Source organism: Syzygium oleosum, unplaced genomic scaffold (genome assembly GCF_021117445.2).
Source record: "Syzygium oleosum isolate NSW1041296 unplaced genomic scaffold, Sole_v2.1 Sole_v2.44, whole genome shotgun sequence".
In the NCBI taxonomy this organism is placed as follows: domain Eukaryota; kingdom Viridiplantae; phylum Streptophyta; class Magnoliopsida; order Myrtales; family Myrtaceae; genus Syzygium; species Syzygium oleosum.
Window position 1 is genome coordinate 36,229 of NW_026607528.1, and position 21,298 is coordinate 57,526.

Sequence of the window (21,298 nt, forward strand, 5' to 3'; positions counted from 1 at the left end):
GAGGTTGATAAAACCCTGAAAATTACCAAGCATCAACTTAGTATCCCAAAATATGCATGTTAAGTCAATATTCTATGCAAACTTCACCTTCTGCTCGGGATTCAATTCCCCCGATGTTTCCACAGTGTTTTCACTCATTTTTTCAAGATATAAGGAGTTGCAAACAGAATAGGAGGAAAATCATAAAAGATTGGAAGCAATCTCCACATAGCCTTGTCTTCTGATGCATTGGCCAACAAAGATCGAGACTTTAGACACAATCTTTATACTGATCTAGAGAAATTCAATCATTTGTGCTTCCACTTGTCACATTAGTCTCCATTTTTCTTTTCTGTAACAAATTAATTATACTGATATTTTTAATTTTTTTTATAAAATTGCCTAAATTTTGACTGCACACAACTTTTTCATTTAACATCCAATTGACTCGATTTTTGCGTCAACAGAAAACTTGTTAGTCTAATTTTTAATGTTTAGTGATACTAGTAATTATTGCACGTGAAGGTAAGGTGGAGGAACTTTTTATCGTACCGGTAAGTTGACTAAACTCAAGTTTAATATCATCGTACAACATGTTTAATTAGAGAATGTAAAGGAATTGTAAGTTGGATAAAGACATACTACATAAATGAGGGTAAATGAGGATGGTCCTATTTCTCAGGTCTTTTATGCTAAAGCATATGCTATTTGTGTTAAGCGACCAAATCAACCTTCAACTTTATTAGGCATGTTCTAATATTTACTAATATCTTTTTAAAGAAAATTAATGATTTCTGAGTTGCTACTTCCCTATTATCTCGGTTTAAATCTAAATTTTAATTTTTTATTCTTGCTTGAACCAAACTTGAAGAAAACCATTTACCTTTTCTTCCAAAAAAACCAAAAAGAAAGATTATAAAAAGACTTAATTGAGGATTTCATTTGATTTTTCCTTCAAATCTATAAACTTAAAACTTGAGAAACGTTAGTAAGAGAAAAGAAAAGAGAAAGATCAAGACAAGACTTTTTTTTTAACAACTTCTTCCTTGTACTACATGCGAGCAAATTTTAAATGCTTTTCTTATTCTCTTTCTGAATCTTGAATAACTTTTGTTATTAGATAAGAATAGCAAAATGATTAGCCGTGCCCAAAAGCTAAAAGATAGAGAGAGAGTATGGGTGGAAAAGACTACTCGCGTGTATGGGGCATGCCCCCTTTAAAACTCGAAATCATAAATAAATAAATAAATAGCTGTGTGATGGTGGTTTTATTTAATGGATAAAGTTAGGAAGGAGGTGGTGAGTAGTAGTCATGCAAAACATGAGAAAGTTCAAGTTCAAGTTGCTCCACGGGAAGCAACTCTATCAAGTTCTCAATGACCTGTATCCAAAGAATGCCGGAGTTACAAAGAAAGAGACAAAAAAATTATTTGATGATTGAAATCCTGTTCTATAAGGGTGTACAACTAAATGTATACTCACTTTATCATAAGTTTTGTGTTCTTTGATTTCTTGACGCGCTCTTTCCAGTTCAAGATTAAGGTGTGGTTTGAAATAGTCGCACCCACTCAGTACACTCATCTCGAGAACCATTTGCTCAGTAAATCCTTCAAAGTCTTTGTTGTTCTGTAGTAGAGTCGAGTACTTGAATTCCTTCCCTTCCCCAGACTGTTGCATTAAGAAGATTATCTGAAAAATTAAACATATACAACCACAGAAAACACTTAATAAAGTGGGTCTAAAAGGCTATAGTTTGCTTAGGGGTTGCGTGTGTAATGGATAAGATATAGCAAGAAGCAGCTATAGGATAACTCACTCGGGGACAGCCAAACAGTATAAGATCCGTGTCATCTGTGATCACGGCATGAACCCGTTCATTTTTTGCTAAGAATGCGAGTTGTGCGTCGGCCTCATAAGGGGCGACGATGTAAGAAATTTTCCTCTCCTTTAAGATCTGCCGCATGCAACCGTACCAATCAAAATGCAATAAAATAATCAGGAATGATACTTTAACTTTAACCACACATTGCATGAGCACGAGTATTTTTCATATCTTTACGAGCTCGTATACCATGAATGGTGTGACTTCTATGGCTTTTTATAACCGTTGAACGCTTCATCAGTTTTTCCCTCTGACTCAAGCTTAACAGCATTAGCAAGTTTTTTCTCTCTCGACCTGTGTAAGCAAGATTGTTAGTCCTTCAGTGACTCTACACGTGATTGCAAACTTAGAAACATCTGAGAATTTGCTCAAAGCCAATAACATAAGTGGACAAGTGAATGCACTAAAGATTCGAAAGAACAACTGAAAATTTTGGGTTTCAGTTCAATAGTAAGTGATTCTGTTGATGAGTTATAAAAACATTTGCTCTAGAGGCCTCACAATTTCCGTTTTTAATTGCTCCAAAGCACCAACATCCATTGCCTATGCATGCATTGCAGCCTGATCCCCAAATGTTTCCATCCCCTCCGGCATTGGGAGAGAGTTCACTAGTTGCTCCACAGATGTCGGCAGTGGGGAGGGACGACATGTAAGGATGCAGAGCAAGGAGGTATGTCATGTACTCCGATAGGAATTTGCTTCCTCTACAAGCATAGGATTTTTCGACTTCCAATGAGTAGAGGGTTTCTGTTGCAATGTGGCTGATGCTCGTAGTAAATGTTCTCATGCTACCGCTCAGTTCTTGCTACCATTGACGTAGGTTAGATCCAACTAAGCTTCTTAAAAGATTTCCCGAACTCCGATTAGCAACTTCAGTTTACCCATCGGTTTGTGACAGGAATGAACCAAACTGTACATCGAATATGGGGAGAGCGATTATGATATATATATATATATATATATATATATATATATATATATATAAAGATTGATTGCTTCTTCCTTCGTGAAAAGAAGAAAGTAGTCTTTACGTACGGATTGATTTGATTGGAGGATTCAATACGGTCTGGAGTATCTTTGACACTCAGATTTTGTATTAAAGGAGTATCCAGAATTATAGGATTTTTAGGAATCAAAACTGTTTTTCCTTTGAGGAGTTTCCTCCTGTCTTCTAATGCTTTAGCAAATTCAAGACTAGGATTTTTTGGAATTTCAAAATTTTTAAAGAGAGGTGATTTTAAATCCTTTTTTGGAGCTGTTACAGAAGAGGATGGAAAACTATTTTGAGTGAGATTTTCAATACGATCAAGTTGTTTTCCTATGGTATGAAGATGTTGATTTGAAAAATTATTTTGTTCAACAATTTTCTTAATACCAATGCCATCTATTTCAGAGGCTGTTTTAAAAGGAGAAGCTATTATTTCAGTTTCTCGATGCTCAATTTTGATTTTTCTAAGTGGAGGATGATTAGACTCGATGACATGGCCATCGTATAATTTCCATTTATAAAATTGATCTAAAACAAAAATTTGTTTTTCTTTTAGAAATTCATTTTCAAACCAATCAAAGAAGAATACCTCTATTTCATGTTGGTACATGTAATCATAATATTCCTTTTTGATTTCGAGTGCTTGTTTTTGAAAATTAGCAAAGAACCATTCTCTGATATGTTTGTTTTCAAAATAATTGAATTCTTTATTCAAAATGATTTTATCAGGTTCAAAGGCTAATTCCAAAACATTGATTTCAGGGTCTTCCATTTCGGAAGGAGTAGGATCAGGGAAATCAGGAGTATGTTGGTAAACTAGTCTGGAAATTCCTGACCTGTTATCTATACCACTGATGTTTGGAAGAGGGGGAGCACTTGCGGATGCTTCCTCGGGATTATTTAAAGGGATATTAGGAATAGTATCTACTGACCTTCGAGAAGAAGTGGAATGTCAAGAAGGAATTGATCTAATGTCGCAAGACCTTCTAGGAATATCTATATATCTTCTGGAAAATTGAATAGTTACTCTTCCTTCAGGGTGTTGAATGATATTGGTAGGATCAGAATTTTGGATGATTGGCTGGGGAATTCGGTTTTCTAATTCCCATTGATCAGGAAGGGTTATCTGATTCCAAGGAATGATCCTAGGAATGGTGATATTTGCTTTAGAAATGTCTGTCTGCAGGAGAAGGGCTTCCCTATTGGAATTTAATTTAAAAGCTTTGCTACCGAAGGCAGAATTCATTACTTTGTAATAAACTCTGTATATAAGGGCTATGGGAATAGAACCTTCAGCTATGGAATAATTGTGGGTTTTTATTTGGAGAGTGAGAGATTTTAAAATATTTCTGTCTTTGAGAGAGACAGTAAGACCAGGATGACTATCAAAATGAATTGGTCCACTGCAAAGACTGGTTTCGACTGCTCCTAGAATAGATTCTTTATATTTTAAAAGTCTAGCATCTCTTAAAACAAGGAGTAAGGAAGTATCTAATCCTTCTTTGGTAAGGGGTTTTGCACCAACCTGTACCAAACCTATGTGCATGTAATTCCATTTTTGGGAATGCTTCTTTACAGAATCCTTATTTAAAAGTTGTATAGAAGCAAAATAATCAGAAAGTGGTACATCTCTTTCTTCAGTAACAATGACATAGTCATTATTTCCAAAGAGTTTAAATTTTGAATGCTCATAAATTCTGTCCAGTTTGACTTTTGGAATAAACTAATTTTCAATAGATTTATTGAAATCTTCTATATTAATTTCTTCTCTATTTATTGGTCCTTGATCTGAGGACATTTGTGATAAAGAACTAGAAGAAGACTCAGATCTTCTTAATAAGTTCATTGCAAAAGACTACTTTCTTCTTTTCAGTAGATTTCGACGATGCTTACCAATGGACTTACTACCCCACTGGATTTTACTGCCTGGAACACATCTAGAAATCTCGCGAAAAGACCTCCACGAAGGAAATCGTCTTTACTGCGAATGAAATTATAAAGAATATCTTTATCAACCCCTTGGCTCTGATACCATAAGTGTCCAAGGATCTGGGGATTGTAAATAGGAAAAGAATATAATATAGAAGGAAATCAATCCGTACGTTTTCGTTTATTAGAAAAGAAACTGGGGAATTGTGATAAAAAGATAAGAGCGACGAAGAGGTATGTAATATTTAAGCGTCGATTTAAATGTTCAAAATATCTAATATATCGAGAAAATAGATAATGGATATGAGATATGCTCCTAGCTCTAGCAACAGCGAAAATATATTCTAATATAAAAGTGCAGATCTCTACACATAAAACTATTAAATAAATAAAATTAAATAAAAGCGCGAGCATTATAAATAATAAAGAGACCGTATGCAATATATAGAACAAAAAGGAGAATTGCTAGAACTTTTAAACCAACCATGTAGGTGGTATTGCTAAGCAAGGATGAAAAGGGTAAAACGGTAAGAAGAAGTAAGGATATATAACAATTGCAGAGAACTGCTTTAAAGTAAAGTACAAACCATCCACAGGCGGTTCGACCTGCCGTTTGTGGGGTGTGTATATGCAGATGAAAGAAAGTATTAAGAAGAGATTACTGTTATTTAAACAAGATGGAAAGATTACAACAACAATATTGAAAGATTACAGAATGCAGATATTGAAGTACAAGTGCAGAAGTAAGGAAATTTCTTTGGTAGAAATTCTCCCGTTACTCAGACTATTGGTAGTCTAGAACGATAAGATTTTCCATGCTATAAAAATTAGAAAAAGATTTGAAAGATCCTTGAAAGTCTTGGGACAAGATCTTTTCCAGGGATTAGAAACTTATTGGTTATGGAAAGGTTATAGAAAAGTTTGAGATGTGAGATCTCTTATTCTTCTGAAGAAGGATTGGAGAGATCTAGAGAAGCTGGAGAGGTTTTGAACTCTGAGAGGAAAGGTCTGAATCGGTGCCCTTTCAAGTGAGTGAAGTACGGTTATATAGCGAGGCGGGGTTCTCGTAGAAATAGTTCACGGGTAAATAGGTAGTACGTAGCAAATAGTAGTAAGTGCACAGTGTTACAGTGAACAGTGGTCGATCATTATGAAAGATTTGAAAAAGAAAAAGCTGACAGACTTCTTTCGGCTTAGACATTATGAAAATAGCCTGGAGTCTTTCGGCGCCTTTCTCTCAGGAGAATCTCGAGAGATCTTCCACCGGTTCAGGTTCTTCTTCTTCTTCTTCATCCTTCACACTTGCCCAGTTGTGAGGAATAGGGGCTATTCCAGGGATGCCATAGCAGTCATCTTCGTTGGAGTTGCCACTGTGATGAGAAGAAGTGGTTTCTTCTAAATCTGAAAGGGCTTGTTTTAGCATTCCTGCTAACTGTTGGTGAGATTTAGCGGATGCTAGTCTAGAAAGCATAAACCCTTTGTCATGTAGAAAGGGGGTGATATCATCAGAACTGGTGTGGATGGAACCCCTAGAAATTAGCCATTCCGTGACGGCTTGCTTGGTGATCCTGTCAAAAAACTTGAAACCATCCCACCATTTGACTTTGAATTGTCTTATGAGAATGGGGATGCTTGTCTCAATGGCTTTTCTATAATCAAAATACCAACCCAGGACCCAAGATACTCCGAAGTAATAGAAAAAGAGCATGAGCTTGGGAAAGTTTTTCTCATATGGAAGTGGAGAGAATTTTTCTAGAAAGAGTTCATAACTCGGTTGGATTCTTGGGTGGATTAGTTCATCTGTTGGTCCCAAGTGTTCCCACCATCTGATAAACCAATATGGAACAAGTTTGATATCAAAATCTTCGAAGAAAAATAACTAGGTATGGGTATTGTTGGTATTTTTTCTCCAAAAGGTATTCCACCAAGCTTGTTGGTAGTCAAAATATGAGAAGGATGTCCTGTAAGGGAGGGCTTCATTTGTTTTGGTATTGAATTTTTTCAAGGTCAATGGATCAGGTTTCCATTGAGAAGGATGGATGACCTTATGAATTCTGGCCGTGAAATAGTTCACATGGCCCTTATCCGAGAAGTGTCTGAAAGTGGCAGATTTTGTTTCTTCCAGAATTTTCTCATAAAACTCATTTGTTTTGTAAATATCATGAGGAGTATATAAGAATTTCTCAGAAAACATGTTTTGAGCAAAAACATAAGGATCCTCATTATAAAACCCATTTTCAACATTGCAAATGTTTTGGAATATTGTTTTATGGAAAAATTTTGATTTTGGAGGGGTTGTTTGAGTAGACTGAATGACCACCTCACTAGAAATTGTTTTTCCCTTCACCTTTTGAGTGGCTATGGGAGAGGGATTAGGACTTATCATTGCCAGTGAAGGTTGTGGTTGGCTATTGAAGGCTTGTTGGAGAAGCTCTAATGCTTCTTCTTGGGATAATTGAGTTATATCAAATTGTGAGAATTTATTGGATTCAGAAAGATTTTCTGTAAGAGAAATGGGTTGTTCCTTGGCTTGGCTAGAAATGGTGGTAATATTCAAGGGTGACTGTGTAGCCTGAAGCCAGGTCCTGATATTAGTTAGACCTGAGGGTTTTTTCTCAGAAGAGGGTTCTGCAATTTGTTTGCCTTTGTCTCTCCTTGTGGGCTTGTTAGGTGGTTTGGGAGGCATTTTCCCTGTAAAAATTCTCTTGTGAGAAAGTCTGGGAGAGAATTTGAAGAACCGTTTATGAATTCTATATCAAAATCAAAAACAGATAAAATGGCTTGCCATCTGGCGAAAATTTGTTTTGAAGCAATATTTTGAACATCTTTCTGCAAAACGTCTTTTGCAGATTTGCAATAAATTCGTAACAAAATTTTTTGATTCAACAGATCTCCTTGAAACTTAGAAATAGAAAGTACAATAGCAAGAATCTCCTTTTTAATGGTGGAGTAATTCTTCTGACAATCATTCCAATGCTTAGAGACAAATTGAACAATTTGTTCCTTATTGTCTTTGGACTGTTTAAGAATTCCTCCATATCCAATATCAGAAGCATCAGTTTCAACTATTTTGAAAGCAAAAGGATCAGCAAGATGTAAACAAGGAATTTCCTTGACAGTCCGCTTGATCTGTTTTACAATATCAGTATGAATTTGAGTCCATGGTGGAGGATCTTTCTTGAGCCTCTGATGGAGTGGTTTGCAAATTATATTGATGCGAGGGAAGAATTCAATAATATAATTCAAACTTCCTAGAAATCTTTGCAATTGAATTTTATCTCTGATTTCATCAGGAAATTTTTCAGAAAATATTATTGATCTTTCAATGGGAATGATGGTTCCTTGATGGATGTAATGTCCTAGAAAACGAATCTTTGTTTTGAAAAGAGATATTTTAGTAGGTGAAACTACTAAACCATTTTTCTTCACAATATTAATAAAATGATTGATGTGTTTAAAATGTTTTTCTATGGATGTAGAAAATATTAAAACATCATCTATGTAAACTATAATGTAATCAGAACAATGATTAAAAATATCATTCATAATCCTTTGGAATTCAGAAGGGGCGTTTTTCAAACCAAAAAGCATGACATTCCATTCATATTGGCCAAAAGGAACAGTAAAAGCCGTTTTATACTTATCCTTTTCGCTAATCTGGATTTGCCAGAAACCTGATTTCATATCAAACTTTGAAAATATTTTCGCATTATGAAGTCTATTCAATAGATCCTTTTTGTTAGGAATTGGATATCTTATCCATTTTAAAGCTGTATTCAAAGGTTTGTAATTAATTACCAATCTTGAAACTCCTCTTTCTAGTTCAGCATTTTTGTTGACATAGAAAGCGTAGCAACTCCAAGGTGATTGGCTTTTCTTAATAAGCTTCTTCTCAAGAAGTTCCTGTATTTCCTTCCGCGATGTAAATTTAAAACTTCGTGATTCATTTGAGAAGGTCTAGCTTTAGTAGGAATGTCCTTTTCTGAAAACCCTGGTTCATAAGGTAGATCAACTATGTGACATTTTCGAGACCAGAAAGCATTGTGAATATTAGAACATATGGAATTTTTGATTTGATTTTCAAGATTGGAAATCTTTTTCTGAAGGTTTGCTTCAGAGAGATTTTTATCAATCCTTTTATATTCAAGGTCTTCTTTAAGAAACTGAAGATGAGTTTCTTTATCTTGAATTATGCAATTTATCTCAGAAATGGAATGTTCTTGAAGAGTATTCAAATTTCTGGTTTGGGGTTTTGAAATGAAATTAAAGCAAATTCTTTTGCCTAAGGTTTCAGTTTCAATTCCTTTCTCAGAAACTTTAAAAGGCTTGAGTAAATTAATAAAAGGTGACCCCAAAATAACATTTTGTTTGATATTCTTAACAAGGAGAAAGGGAGTTTTGAAAGAAATTTGGTCTTTCACAATCTCGGCTTCAGGAATTTTATAATTAATAACCAGCTTATCACTAGATGCTGATTTGAGAGATTGGGAAGTTTTTTCAAAATATTTAGTTGGTATAAGACCTTCTTTTATACAATTGAGGTCGGCACCAGTATAAAAAAGGGCTGTTGTTTCCAAAACAATTTCATTTTGGATTCTTATGGAAATGTTGATAATCCATTTTCTGGTAGTTATTTCAGAAAGCATTAAAATGAATTTTGTATTAGAAGAAGAAGGGAGTTGAGGAATATCATTTTCTTCAAAATCTTCTTCCTTTTGTTTCTTTTTAAAATTTTTCATTTTAATATCCAAAATGTCTTTTTGCATAATTATCTGAGCAGCTTTGAGGCTTTGAATTTCCTCCTTTTGTTTATTGATTTCTTGGGTTAGATCATTTATAGAAATGGGTTTGAAATTGGTTTTCTTGGTTTTGTCAAGAATGGTAGAAATATTATAAGGATTGCCAGTTTGAAAAGTAGGTTTAGAAGCTGATTTGGGGTTTTGGAAATTATTCAAATATTTTATTTTTGTTTCAGGATCAGTGATCTGGTCTATTGTTTACAAAAGAATTTCTTCTTCTTTTGTTAAAACATTTATTTCAAAGCTGGTGGCTTCTTCATCTTCACTTTCTGAAGTTGATGAGGAAGAGGTTTCCAAATCACAAATTTGTAATCCCTTTTCAAAACTAGATTCATAAGAAGAACTACTATCAGTTTCAACCATTAATTGATTGAGTTGATTAATAGTTTCTTCATCTAAATCTAACTCATTAACCTTTTTGCTGAGTTTGCAAAAACGAGAAGTGTGGCCTTTTTTGCCGCAGTTATAGCAAGTAATGTTTTTAAAATCTCTTTTAGATTTTTTGGTTTTATAAAAACTATCATTTTCTTTTCTTTTAGAAAATTTCTTATCAGAATACTTTTTATCAAATTTCTTTTATAAGGTTTCTTATAAAATTTCTTTCGATCCTTTTGTTTAGAAGTAGATGGACATTTTCCTGAACATTTGGACTTTTCAAAAGTTTCAAAAGACGGATCATATTGGGCACAGAAATCTCCTAATCTTTTTTTAGAAAGCTTTTGTTCTTTTTTGATTTGTTTTTGGAGACGAATATTAGTGCACAACTGTGTTCCTATTTTATAAACATAAGAGGTTAGTTCTCCATAAGAAAGATGGTCATATGGAATTTGATTTCCATATTCTTCCCTTATCTTACAACGAACTTGTTCTCCTATGAGTTTTGGTAAGCCAGCAAGAAATTTTTCTTTCCAAAAAGACTGATTGCAGTCTGCTCTTTGGAAAACTCTTTGCAAAAATATTTCTTTATATTCTCGGAATTCTCCTAAAGATTTACATTTCATATTAGATAAAAGATCTTGGTTTTTATCAAGAATATGAGAAGAATCTCCTAGAAAATATTGGGATATAGAAAATATTAAAGTATTAACAGCATCTTGGATGGGTTGATCATCTTCGTCAAGAATATTTTGACCAAAAGGGTCAAGTTTATAGGCATTTAGAATTTGGGACCTTTGCTCATCATTCAGATAGTTATCCCACCATCCTTTGAGCTGTCCTGTGAAACCGGCTATTAAAAAATATGCAACAGAGTGGTCGGAAGTATCCGGAATGGTTTTATAAGTATTGGCGAGCATAACCATTTGGATTAAAATATTGATGAGGTTTTGCTTAGAGACACCATCAATGTTCCATTCATAAATAGCATCAGAAGAATATTTATTCTGAACTTTTGAAAATGCTTCTTCCGTAAGAATATCTGGAGGAGTCGCACGAGAGTAATACAGCTTTTGGGGATTCTTCCAAGTAATACGATTTATTTCAGGAAGGGATTCAATATCGGATTTATCTAAAAGATTGATTTGATACCATCGTACGGATTGATATATATATAAAAACTAGAATTAACTCACAAAGAGTCTTTTGATGTAACAGCAAGCTTTGCTCTGGAACTCCAAAGTTAAGCGAGCACAGGCTAAAGCACTACTAACATAGGTGACCTACTTCCAAACTTTCCGCATATACACGAAGAGGCTCAACGACCCTTTTCATCCAACACACGCTACAATTACCTAAACATGTAATAAATCTACAATGCAGAGTCGCGACCGTTTGACCGTGTCAGCCACGACTAGGCCTAAACTTGAAATTCGTTCAGGAGCAAACGCAAATGGTAAAAGGGAAAAGGGAAAGTTGGGAACATGACAGGTCCTTAGTTATTCTTTTCGCCATTTACTCTCCTCTTGCCAATCTGCTTTCCATTAGATTATATTACATCTGAATAAATTTCTATCCGATAGGATTATAAATGATGCGGTCCGACCTTTATTGCTTAAGGGTGAATTCATTAACAAAATCAAGTTTGAATCAAGTGATCAGTATGACATCTACAAACCAACCTGAATGGAGCGCCGGAGCAATAGCCGGCACCACCACCAAAAATCAAGTTATGGCAAGACAATGCTATGAGCGTAATTGTATATCCAAGTAAATACCTAGAGCAAATAAGAGTTGTAGATGAAGTACTTAAAAAGACATGTATAGTTCTGCATATCTTATTGGCATAACAATGCTCTCAGCTTTGTGAAAAGATGAACACACTTCTATCTATAGCGGCAAACGACTTACATGGCACAGCTGGTGCTGATGTAAACATTTCTTAATAATATATAAATAATTTTTGAATTTTTTTCTTTCTTTTTACTCTCTTTTTTTCCTTTCTTTTTTTTTTTTTCTCTTTTTATTTCATCCTTTTTTTAGGTAGCCGACGAGGGCAAGCGCTAGCGAGGCCACTCTCGCCAGATCTGGTGACGCCTACCAGGGCGGCCTTGCTAGGCGTCGCCAGATCTGGTGTGAGAAGGAGTGGGTTGAGAAGCTTGATGCTTCTGGGTCTGCGAAGTTGAAGTCGGGAGAAGGAATGGCATGAGATCTGGACTTCGAAGCTTTGCCTGAAACGTTCGCTCGTTGGATCCAAACCCCAACACGAAGCCAAAGAAAATGCAGAAATGCCCATCGTCGGCCTCGCCAAATTTGGCAAGGGCAACCCCAGAACGAGGAGGAAAAGAAAAGGAGAGAAAAAAAGAAAGGAAAAAAAAAGAAAAAAATTGAAAATTATTTAAAAAATGTCCATGTGGTGCCAGCCGTGCCATGTAGGTCGGCCGATGTTTACGTCAGCAATATTTGGCCAAAATTAGCCGGAATGATTAAAATGGCTTTATGTCAAAAGGTTTCGGATAAAACTAGCACAATTGAAAGGTTTAGGACTAAATTGTCCCAATGCAATAGATTTATAACTTTTTTAACATTTTTCCCCTTTCCTACATATATTGTTCGTATATTCTTGATTGTAAGACATTGAAAAGTAAAGTTATTGAGTAAAGACTAGCCTTGAGTATTTTCTCTCTCCCTCTTTCTTAAATATCCTAAAATATTTACAAAATAAGAACATCGATGATTGTGTAATATCGAACATTACATGAGGTATTTATTGGCTTTGCAAGAAGATTGTCTAAGGTTTACGCCCAAAAAAAATGATGATTGTCTAAGGCAACAAATCTTACAATGAAAATCCTAATTATCTCTAACATACTCCAATGTAAAGAAGTCCAATTGAAATTTGAAGAAAAGATCCAAAAAATGCTCGGTGGATGTGTCTTAGTGAAGACAATAGCAGTATGAGAATTGGTTCGGTAGGCTAGACGAACCGATTTGGTTTGCTAACGAGAGAAGACTGATTTGTGAAGGCTACATGATAATAGGCCGATGTGATTGTGGCAGATTAACTTTGAGTCTTGTGGTTGCTGACATGGCACGCTACGAGAAAAAAGGCGATGGCAAATACTCATTTGAGTTTGACGTGACAAATATGCGTTTGAGTCTTAAAGGTGGCCATGAACATAGCGGTAACGTGAAAATTGGGTAATATGGTTGATTGTTTAGCACTCATGCATACATAGTGCACGAACCCTAATGCAATGACACATGGTGGCGCGTGGACCAACGGGACAAAATACAAGGATATGACTAGTTTAAGAGTCGTCGGCTAGGTGGACACAGACACTAGTTCGGCTGACGTTGGAACGATCATTGTGAAGAAAGACTCGATGATCGCTTCTTCCGACAACAAGAGCTTAATACCAAGATAAACATACGCAGAAGAGAGTCGTACGATTTTTGTGTGGTTTATAACGGAGAGTACATGTTATATTTTTTACTTTTGCAAGATGACGACTATCTAAGCTAACAAGACATTACAATATTAATTACAATCAATTAAGATCAATATATGTACAATGCTAAAGGATATAGAGAATTAAGAGAGATATGGAAAATCTCATTTGTATATTAACGAGAGAAACAGAAAATTAAGGGAGATGTGATGAATCTCTTAATCATATCTAACACTTTGGTCGAAAAATAGTGATTTAGTGTTTACTTTGCATGAAAACTTCCATGTCGTCATAAAAATAATGCCGAGCATTCCATTGCTCAAGCAATGAAAGTAATCGCGCGTACGCGTGCCCGAAGACTAGTGATCTCTAATGCCAAGTTTATGCCATCTCTAAGCAAGAAATCATTTCGGATCGACCCCTCAAGGAATGTGTCATGGTCTCAACTTCTGCAGGACATGGGAAACTGACGTTGAATTTTTCTTCGGCGAGCAAAGATACCGCAGTTCCTTACAAAATCTTGTTCCTTCCACGTTTCTCGCCACACGAAGTCCCCAAGTAACTCAGACCCCTCATTGACATGAAGCAATGGCGCTACGTCTCTATCCCCCATCGTACAGTTCAATGAGAGATTACATGTGTGCATCGAGCGAGTTGAAATCACATTGCAAGCATCCTCTGAGTCTCTCTCTGTCTCTTTTGCTCTCTCAAGAACTGCATTTCCGATCCAAGGCACTCCACCATCCTAAATATATCCTCTGACCGAGGGTGGGACGTGTCACCCGATGAGAATCCATGTGAGCGCAACGAACCATCAGGATCACCCACGTCCGCCCAGCTGAATCCTATCTCCTTCCTCACTCCCCTCTCTCTCATCCCTTTCCTCACTCTTGCCGCCTCCTCCCACAGTCCCTTCTCGGCATACAAGTTTGACATCAACACGTAGGACCCCGATTCCGTGGGCTCCATGCCCATCAGAGTATCCACAATCCTCTCTGCCATCTCGACGTTCCCGTGCACTCTACACGACCCGAGCAAGCTCTGGAGCACAGACAATCCCGGGCCTCCTGGAATGTGGCTAGCGAGCTCCTCTGCTTCGTTCAACCTCCCTGCACGGCCTAACATGTCCACCATGCATGAATAATGTTCGGGTGATGGTTCGCTCAAGTACTCCTCAACCATCGACTTGAAGATTTCTTGACCTATATCAACCATTCCCTTTCTACCGCAAGCGGTTAACACCGAAAGGAACGTTATTTCGTCGGGCTTTATGCCTTCCTTCTCCATTTCCTTGAATAGTCTTATCACTGACTCACAATCTCCATGCCTTGCATAAGCAGAAATTATTGCTGTCCATGCAAATTGGCTCTTTACAGGAGTTCCGTGGAAAACCTTGAGAGACTCAGAAATGCTCCCACGCTTTGCGTACATGTCGAGAAGAGCACCTGAAACAATTGGATTGGTGTCTAGTCCGAGTTTTGCTAGATGTGAATGGCATCTTTGGCCATGCCTCAAAGAAATAGCCTCAGCAGCTCCTATGGCACTCAGTACACTGCCGAATGTGTATGCATTAGGCTGTAGCTCTTTTGTCGCCGAAAAGAAAGTCTCGACTGCTTCCTGGCACTGTCCATTTTGGGTGTACCCAGATATCAAAGCATTCCAAGATATGATTTCTCTATAGTTGAGCTCTTCAAAAATCTTCAACGAATTTTCCATGGTTCCAAATTTTGCATACATTGTGATGAGGCTATTGGAAACATTCAACTCTGAGCAAAAACTAGTCCTTAAGCAGTATCCGTGAATCTCTTCGCCTTCTTTGACCAAATTGTTATTTGTTATGAAATGCAGAAGTCCAACGAATGTAACATCATTTGGGTAAACTTCATCCACTCTCATCTGATTGAAAAGAGACACGGCATCTTCATCCATGGAGATCATTGTAGTCCACGAGACAACATTTCGCTCGCTCATGTTCATGAATACCAATTTGGCATCCTCCACGGCCTCAGACTTCAAATAATTAGAGATCAAAACATTACCAACAGAGACTTGCTTCTCATATCCAACTTTTATCGTCAGGCCGTGAATTTGTCTCCCAAGCTCCCAATTTCTCTCATAGCCACAAGCCGAAACAGCGCTAGTAAATGAGACATGATCAAGCTTCATGCCTTCCCTCACCATTTCAATAAACAACCGTATCGCCTCCGCCCCATAACTTCCTTCTTTCGTGTAGCCCGATATCATCGCATTCCACGAAACTATATCCCTACTGGGAATTCCATCAAACACCTTCCTGGCATGTTCCAGCATGTCCTGTCTCGAATACAAAGTTATAAGAGCGTTGCCCACAAAAACTTCAGTATCCAATCCAAATTTAATCGCTAGACCATGCAACTGCAGTCCGAACAGGAACCCTTCGTAATCCAAGCAGATAGCAAGCAAAGAAGTGCATGTCACCGCATCGAAACCAACCCCACTCGAATTCATCCTAACACCAAAACCCAACGCGTCCTCACCATCCGGGAAACCAGATAGAACGGTATTCCAAGAAACGGAGTCGGGCCGCTCCAAGTTCTCGAAGATGTACAGAGCTCGGTCAAAGTTCCCACCTTTAGCATAAGCATTCATCAGAGAGTTCGAAACCGTGGTGAACGAAACAAACCCAGAAGAGATGGCGAAGCCATGGACCTGGCGACAGAGCCCGAGGTCTCCATTGCAGGCCTTGAGCGCCAGGGAGATGGTGGCCTCGTCGACGTCGCCAGGAAAGCCCAGCTGGAGCTGCTTCTTGAAGAGGGAGAGAGCTTGAGTCGGGTGTCTCTTGCGGATGGAATCCACCATCGAACGGTTGATGGAGAATGCATTATTGGAGCGAGGACTTTGGTCGAACGAGGGAGACGAAGGTGGTCTAGCGAAGAGAGATCGGTTTGAACGATACGATCGTGGGCTTGCTGCTCTGTGGAGTGTCCTGGTTTTGAGATGGCGGGTGATCATGAAGGCGCGGGTTGGTGAGAGAGAATGGAGTGAAAGCTCTCTTCAATATGGAGGAACACAAACCAAAGCCCACCAACGGAGTATTTTACATGATGAAGCAAATCTACATGGTTCTTGTCATATTATATGAATACTATCAGGTTCTCCTGAAGTGAATCTTTTTGGTACTTTCAGAAGTAATTATATTATGCTTCGAGAAACAAGAATATTTACCGAAATTCTTTTCCAATTAGATTAAGTCGAATCAAGATTAGAACTAAGCTCCTTTTAAGCTTTAGGTTTTCGGCGGGGCCCTCCTTTAAAGCTGTAGCTGACAGCCTGAGATTTGAGAGTGAGTTTTCATGTCTCGCTAGATTAGGAGTCTCCCAGGTAAAAGAATGTCAAATTTATCAATGATTATGGGAGCTCGTATTTAGGTTGATATTGATTTGATTAGGAAGACAATAACCCATCAAAGGTGCAATTCTTATGGATGGATGCCAAATTGATAACTCACTGAGCTTGATACAAGAATCAAAATGTTACAGATCGAAAGAATGGCTAATCCTACCAAAACTCTCTGAAGTCCTCGCCCAAATCACTGTCCAGGAGAACATTTAAATTGATTTACAACTCCTCCAAGTTTACCATGCTGGAAAAAGAATCAAGTACTTTACACATCTCCAGTGCCTGTGGATGACAAAAATTACTGGCACGGAACTCTTTAACGACGCCATTCACTTCGATCACGCTGCAACCGGGTAGCTTCTTCATTTGGGCGTCCGAGATCAACATCCTCAAGTGATTAGCCTGATTCTCCCAACCAGCTTCTTTATAAATATTGTACGAGAGTACATGAGTTCCGCTATCAGTTATGCCCATATCAGTAAGCTTCTTCCAGATCCTATTTCCGAGTTCTACATTCCCATAAATGCGACACGCGTGTAGCAATGCTCCCCACACATTAGCATCCGCTCCTCCTAGTCCTCCGATCTTCTCCTCCACGAACTTTTTGGCTTCCTCCACCATACCCGACCTGGCCAAAAGGTCGACAACGCATGCGAAATGCACCGACTTTGGTATAATGCCGTGGATGTTACCCATCTCTTCGAAAAGCTTAAGGCCTTCTTTAGTCATCTTGGTATGAGTACATGCCGTGAGAAGAGCAACAAACGTGGTCTCTGTGGGTTGAGTCCCATGTGCAATCATTTTCTTAAATAGCTCAAGAGACTTCACTATGTCTCCATTCAGAGCGACCCCGGCGATCATAGCGTTCCATGCTTCGGCGTCCTTATCAGAAATATTGTGAAAAACTGACAAAGCCAAATCCACAAGACCACATCTCGAGTACATATCGACCAGTGCCGTAGCTAATATGCGGTTCGAAATGAAATTCACCCGCTTAGCGTATGAATGCACCCATAACCCTTGAGTAACAGCACCAAGATGTGCACAAGCAGTGAGTACACTAACGAGAACAGATTCATTAGGTTCAAAACCCACTCCTTGCATCTGCCTGAATAAAGAGAGAACCTCCTTGAAGTCGCTGACTCGAGAGTAAGCTGCCATCATGGCGCTCCAGGATATAACATTTCTCTCAGGCATTTCGTCGAACAAGAGCCTCGCATTCTCCAAGTCCCCCGCTTTCCCATACCCATCGATCAGTGCAGTCCACGTGACCACATCCCTCACAGTACTTCCATCAAACAGCTTCCGCGCACTCTCCAAATCACATACCGACGAATAAAACTCGATCAACGCGCTAACCACAAAAGGGTCGACCTCATACCCGAGCTTAACGACATGTGCATGGACCAGCAAACCAATAGCTTTCGAATCGGGACCCATAAAGACGCAAGCTTTGATCAGTGGCGGGTAAGTATAGTTATTGCCCTCGACCCCAGAATGCAACATATCCGAGTACAACGACACCGCCGTAACAGGGGACCCGGATTGCACGTGACCTCTGATCATGGTGTTGTACATGAAGGTGCTGCGGCAACGCAGATGCTCGAAAACGGAGCAGGCGTAAGAGAAGAAAGAAGGGTCGCCGGAAGTCGCGGCGGCGGAGAGCAGAGGTCCGATGGCGGATGGGTTTCCGGGGAGGTGGAGCTTGAGGACGTGGGCGTGGAGTTGCTTGAGTTGGCTTAGAGTTGTGCATGTTCTCGCGAGGGAAGTGAGAGTGGCGGTTTGGCAGGACGTGATGGCCTTCTGGGTCATTGGCAATGGTCAGTCTAGTTCATCTTCTTGGTGTCACTCCACTCCAACGAAAGAAGACCATGTTTTCTCTTCGCACCTACGTGGTGAACTTCTTAGGTGGACCAAATCCCCGGCGTCATTGAATGTTGTGGCTTGACTTGAGAAGGGCTATAGAATTGTCTAGCTCGCTTTAGTATTAAAAATTTTCTTCTATTTATTTAAATATCAAATTAATATAAAAATGATCACTTAAATGTCTCCGACGATAAATTTAGACAAGAAAATATAATTAAAAATTTTATGTGAGGTGGCATTTAAAAAAAAAATCAATCCACAGGGACAGAACCTTGTGTAAAACGACGTCGTTCCTTCAAAATTCCTTTTACATCTTCTTTGTCATCTTCTCCACTTTCACCATCCTCAACACCGCCGCCCATGGAGCCACCAAGCACCACACCCTGCACAGCCACCTCCTCTACTACTTCGACGAGTTCACCAACCGCCGCAAGAGCTTCGCCGTCGACCCATCCATCTCCCTCGAGAAATCCCGGCCTCCGCGACAATACATTGCCCTCCAAGCCTTGAAGCATGCCATCATCTCCGACCCCAACAACTTCACCACCAGCTAGGTCGGCTCTTCCGTTTGAAATTTTACATCAGCACCCACCGTTGCTTTCTTTCCGTTACCGGTCATCGGAGTCACAGGATTCGCGACTGAGAGAACCATAATAGAGAGCCCCAAAAAATGCACCACCGACCTCACGAAAAAAAATCCTCTCTCGAGGAGTTTGAGAAGTTTTATCATTGGTAATCCTTGTCCATCACTTTCTGAACATCGTAGCCATCGCCGATCGAGCTGTTCACCGCCTCATAGTCTCGATCGCTCCTCTATTCTATTCTATTCTTCAAATTAGAGCGACCGAGGTGCTTTGTGTTTGCTCGATCCTTCTTTGCCGGCGCCGATCATCATCTTTTACGCCTCTAGGGCATCAGCTCTCTAGTTTGATCACCGTTTGTGACCAACAATCGCACCTTCAAGGCCATATCCACCACCACACGTAAGTCATCTGTTTTGCCCTACTTCTCGGCCAAGGACCATGAAGTGCCTCAAACTCGTTCATTACTCCCTCGTTAGCTTCGATCTCCGTCATCCACACTCCTAGGAGCTTCTATAACCAACTTGATGACCAACCACGACTAGGATTTGCTTACTTGACAAGGTAATACTTCGCCCTCAATTTTGATAAGTAAGAGATTGAGATGACGTCGAGGGAGACAAATCGAAAAGGTTATACTTCGCCCTCAAGCTCGTTCATTCCATCTGCATCGGGGGCCAAATCAAACAGGTTCGGATTTGGGGTTGTGGTCGATTAAGGGTTTTTCAATTTGGGAATTTCCTTGCAAATTGCAATTTAGGGTTTAAATTTTTGGGCAAAACACATAGATGACATTATTTTGGGCTATATATGCTGATTGAACATGTTGGTGAGCCATGCCAAATAGAGAAAGTAATAAAAAAATGGTCATGTAGATTTCCGGTGACGATGGCACTTAAGTGATTTTTTTAAAGTGACACTTAAGTAACGCAATCTTTGAGCTGGTAGGTTTTTAATGGGCTGATGACGTGGTATCCCATCTCCACCAAATATTTTTCAAGAATAAGAGTTTATCAAATAGGTCAGTTCGGTTCAAGCTACTTTGCCTCTTCGGACGTCTCATATTTTGTTCTATTCTTATTCTCTTTTATTCGCTAGTTAATGAGGAAATTTGACTGAATTTTTACATCTAACAGTTCTCTCCTTTTTAAATTGACACAGTTCTTAATAAATGGAAATTGATAGATTCTATTTTTGAAAAGATTGAGAAACTCCTTGTGCCTATAGGTTTCGACAAAATGAGTATTGCTAAAAATTACTTGATAAATGCTTGCCAACTATATCCAGACGTATTTTTTGACCAGTGAGATCTAGGGTCAAATTCTTTTTGGATAAAAAATTAAGTAGGGTACCTATAATCACATTATTATTCGCGGGTAGCGATGACTCGAAATTTGACAATAAGACCAGTTGCAGTAACATCTCTAATAATAGCCGTGACACAGCAATTGTTGCCACTAATCATATAGTTTGCTGTAGTAAGTCATTTATAAGCATTATATGCACAATAAATGATTTTATCTATACTAGCATGCCTCTTTTTATATTAAAGTCTATCAATACTAATATTGACCGCCGTTAATTGCGATCTCACTCTCAATCTCAAGAAAGGAAAAGAAAATGTGAAATAAGAATCGGAAAAGGGAGTTGATAAAATTAAAATAGATGGTTTTTATCTATCACGAGAGAAAGGAAACGAAAATAAAAATCACTAATTTACAAATAATAAAGTGTGGAATAGAAAATTGAGAGCTTTGTTATTTGAATCGCTCAAGATAGCTTTGTCATCTTAATTTTCTATCCCCTGCAATAACCCCCCGGACCTCCAAAACTAATGACATAGCCACTTCGAATTTGTTTCATATGATGATGGTTCACCAAACCATAAACATTGGATCTATCCACCCACTCCCTCGTGTTATGCGAAGGAGGTAGGGATTTGCCATCCGATCGAACCCAATGGAGTCGTCGAAAGATGGCGGCATGCCTCAAATTATCATCAGGCATGTGACCACTTCCCATTGGGGGACAGATCCCATCGCTTCCAGCTGAGCCAATTCCTCCCCAAG

At 38.5% G+C, this 21,298-nt stretch overlaps 2 protein-coding genes across 2 annotated transcripts; both read right to left on the bottom strand.

Moving 5' to 3' along the window:
- Window positions 1-13,613: 13,613 nt before the first annotated feature.
- Window positions 13,614-16,504, bottom strand: LOC115669759 (pentatricopeptide repeat-containing protein At4g32430, mitochondrial-like). Its single transcript, XM_030590892.2, has one exon. The coding sequence runs from the start codon at window positions 16,393-16,395 to the stop codon at window positions 14,065-14,067; it is 2,331 nt and encodes a 776-aa protein (XP_030446752.2). The 5' UTR covers window positions 16,396-16,504; the 3' UTR covers window positions 13,614-14,064.
- Window positions 16,505-17,001: 497 nt separating this feature from the next.
- On the bottom strand, window positions 17,002-18,594 carry LOC115663961 (pentatricopeptide repeat-containing protein At5g66520-like). The gene has a single exon (XM_030585919.2). It carries the CDS (start codon window positions 18,592-18,594, stop codon window positions 17,002-17,004), a length of 1,593 nt encoding a protein of 530 aa, XP_030441779.2.
- Window positions 18,595-21,298: the final 2,704 nt, after the last annotated feature.

Excerpts from the sequence above, each read along its gene's own strand:
- LOC115669759 (XM_030590892.2), bottom strand. The coding sequence starts at position 16,395 with ATGATCACCCGCCATCTCAAAACCAGGACACTCCACAGAGCAGCAAGC.
- LOC115663961 (XM_030585919.2), bottom strand. The coding sequence starts at position 18,594 with ATGACCCAGAAGGCCATCACGTCCTGCCAAACCGCCACTCTCACTTCC.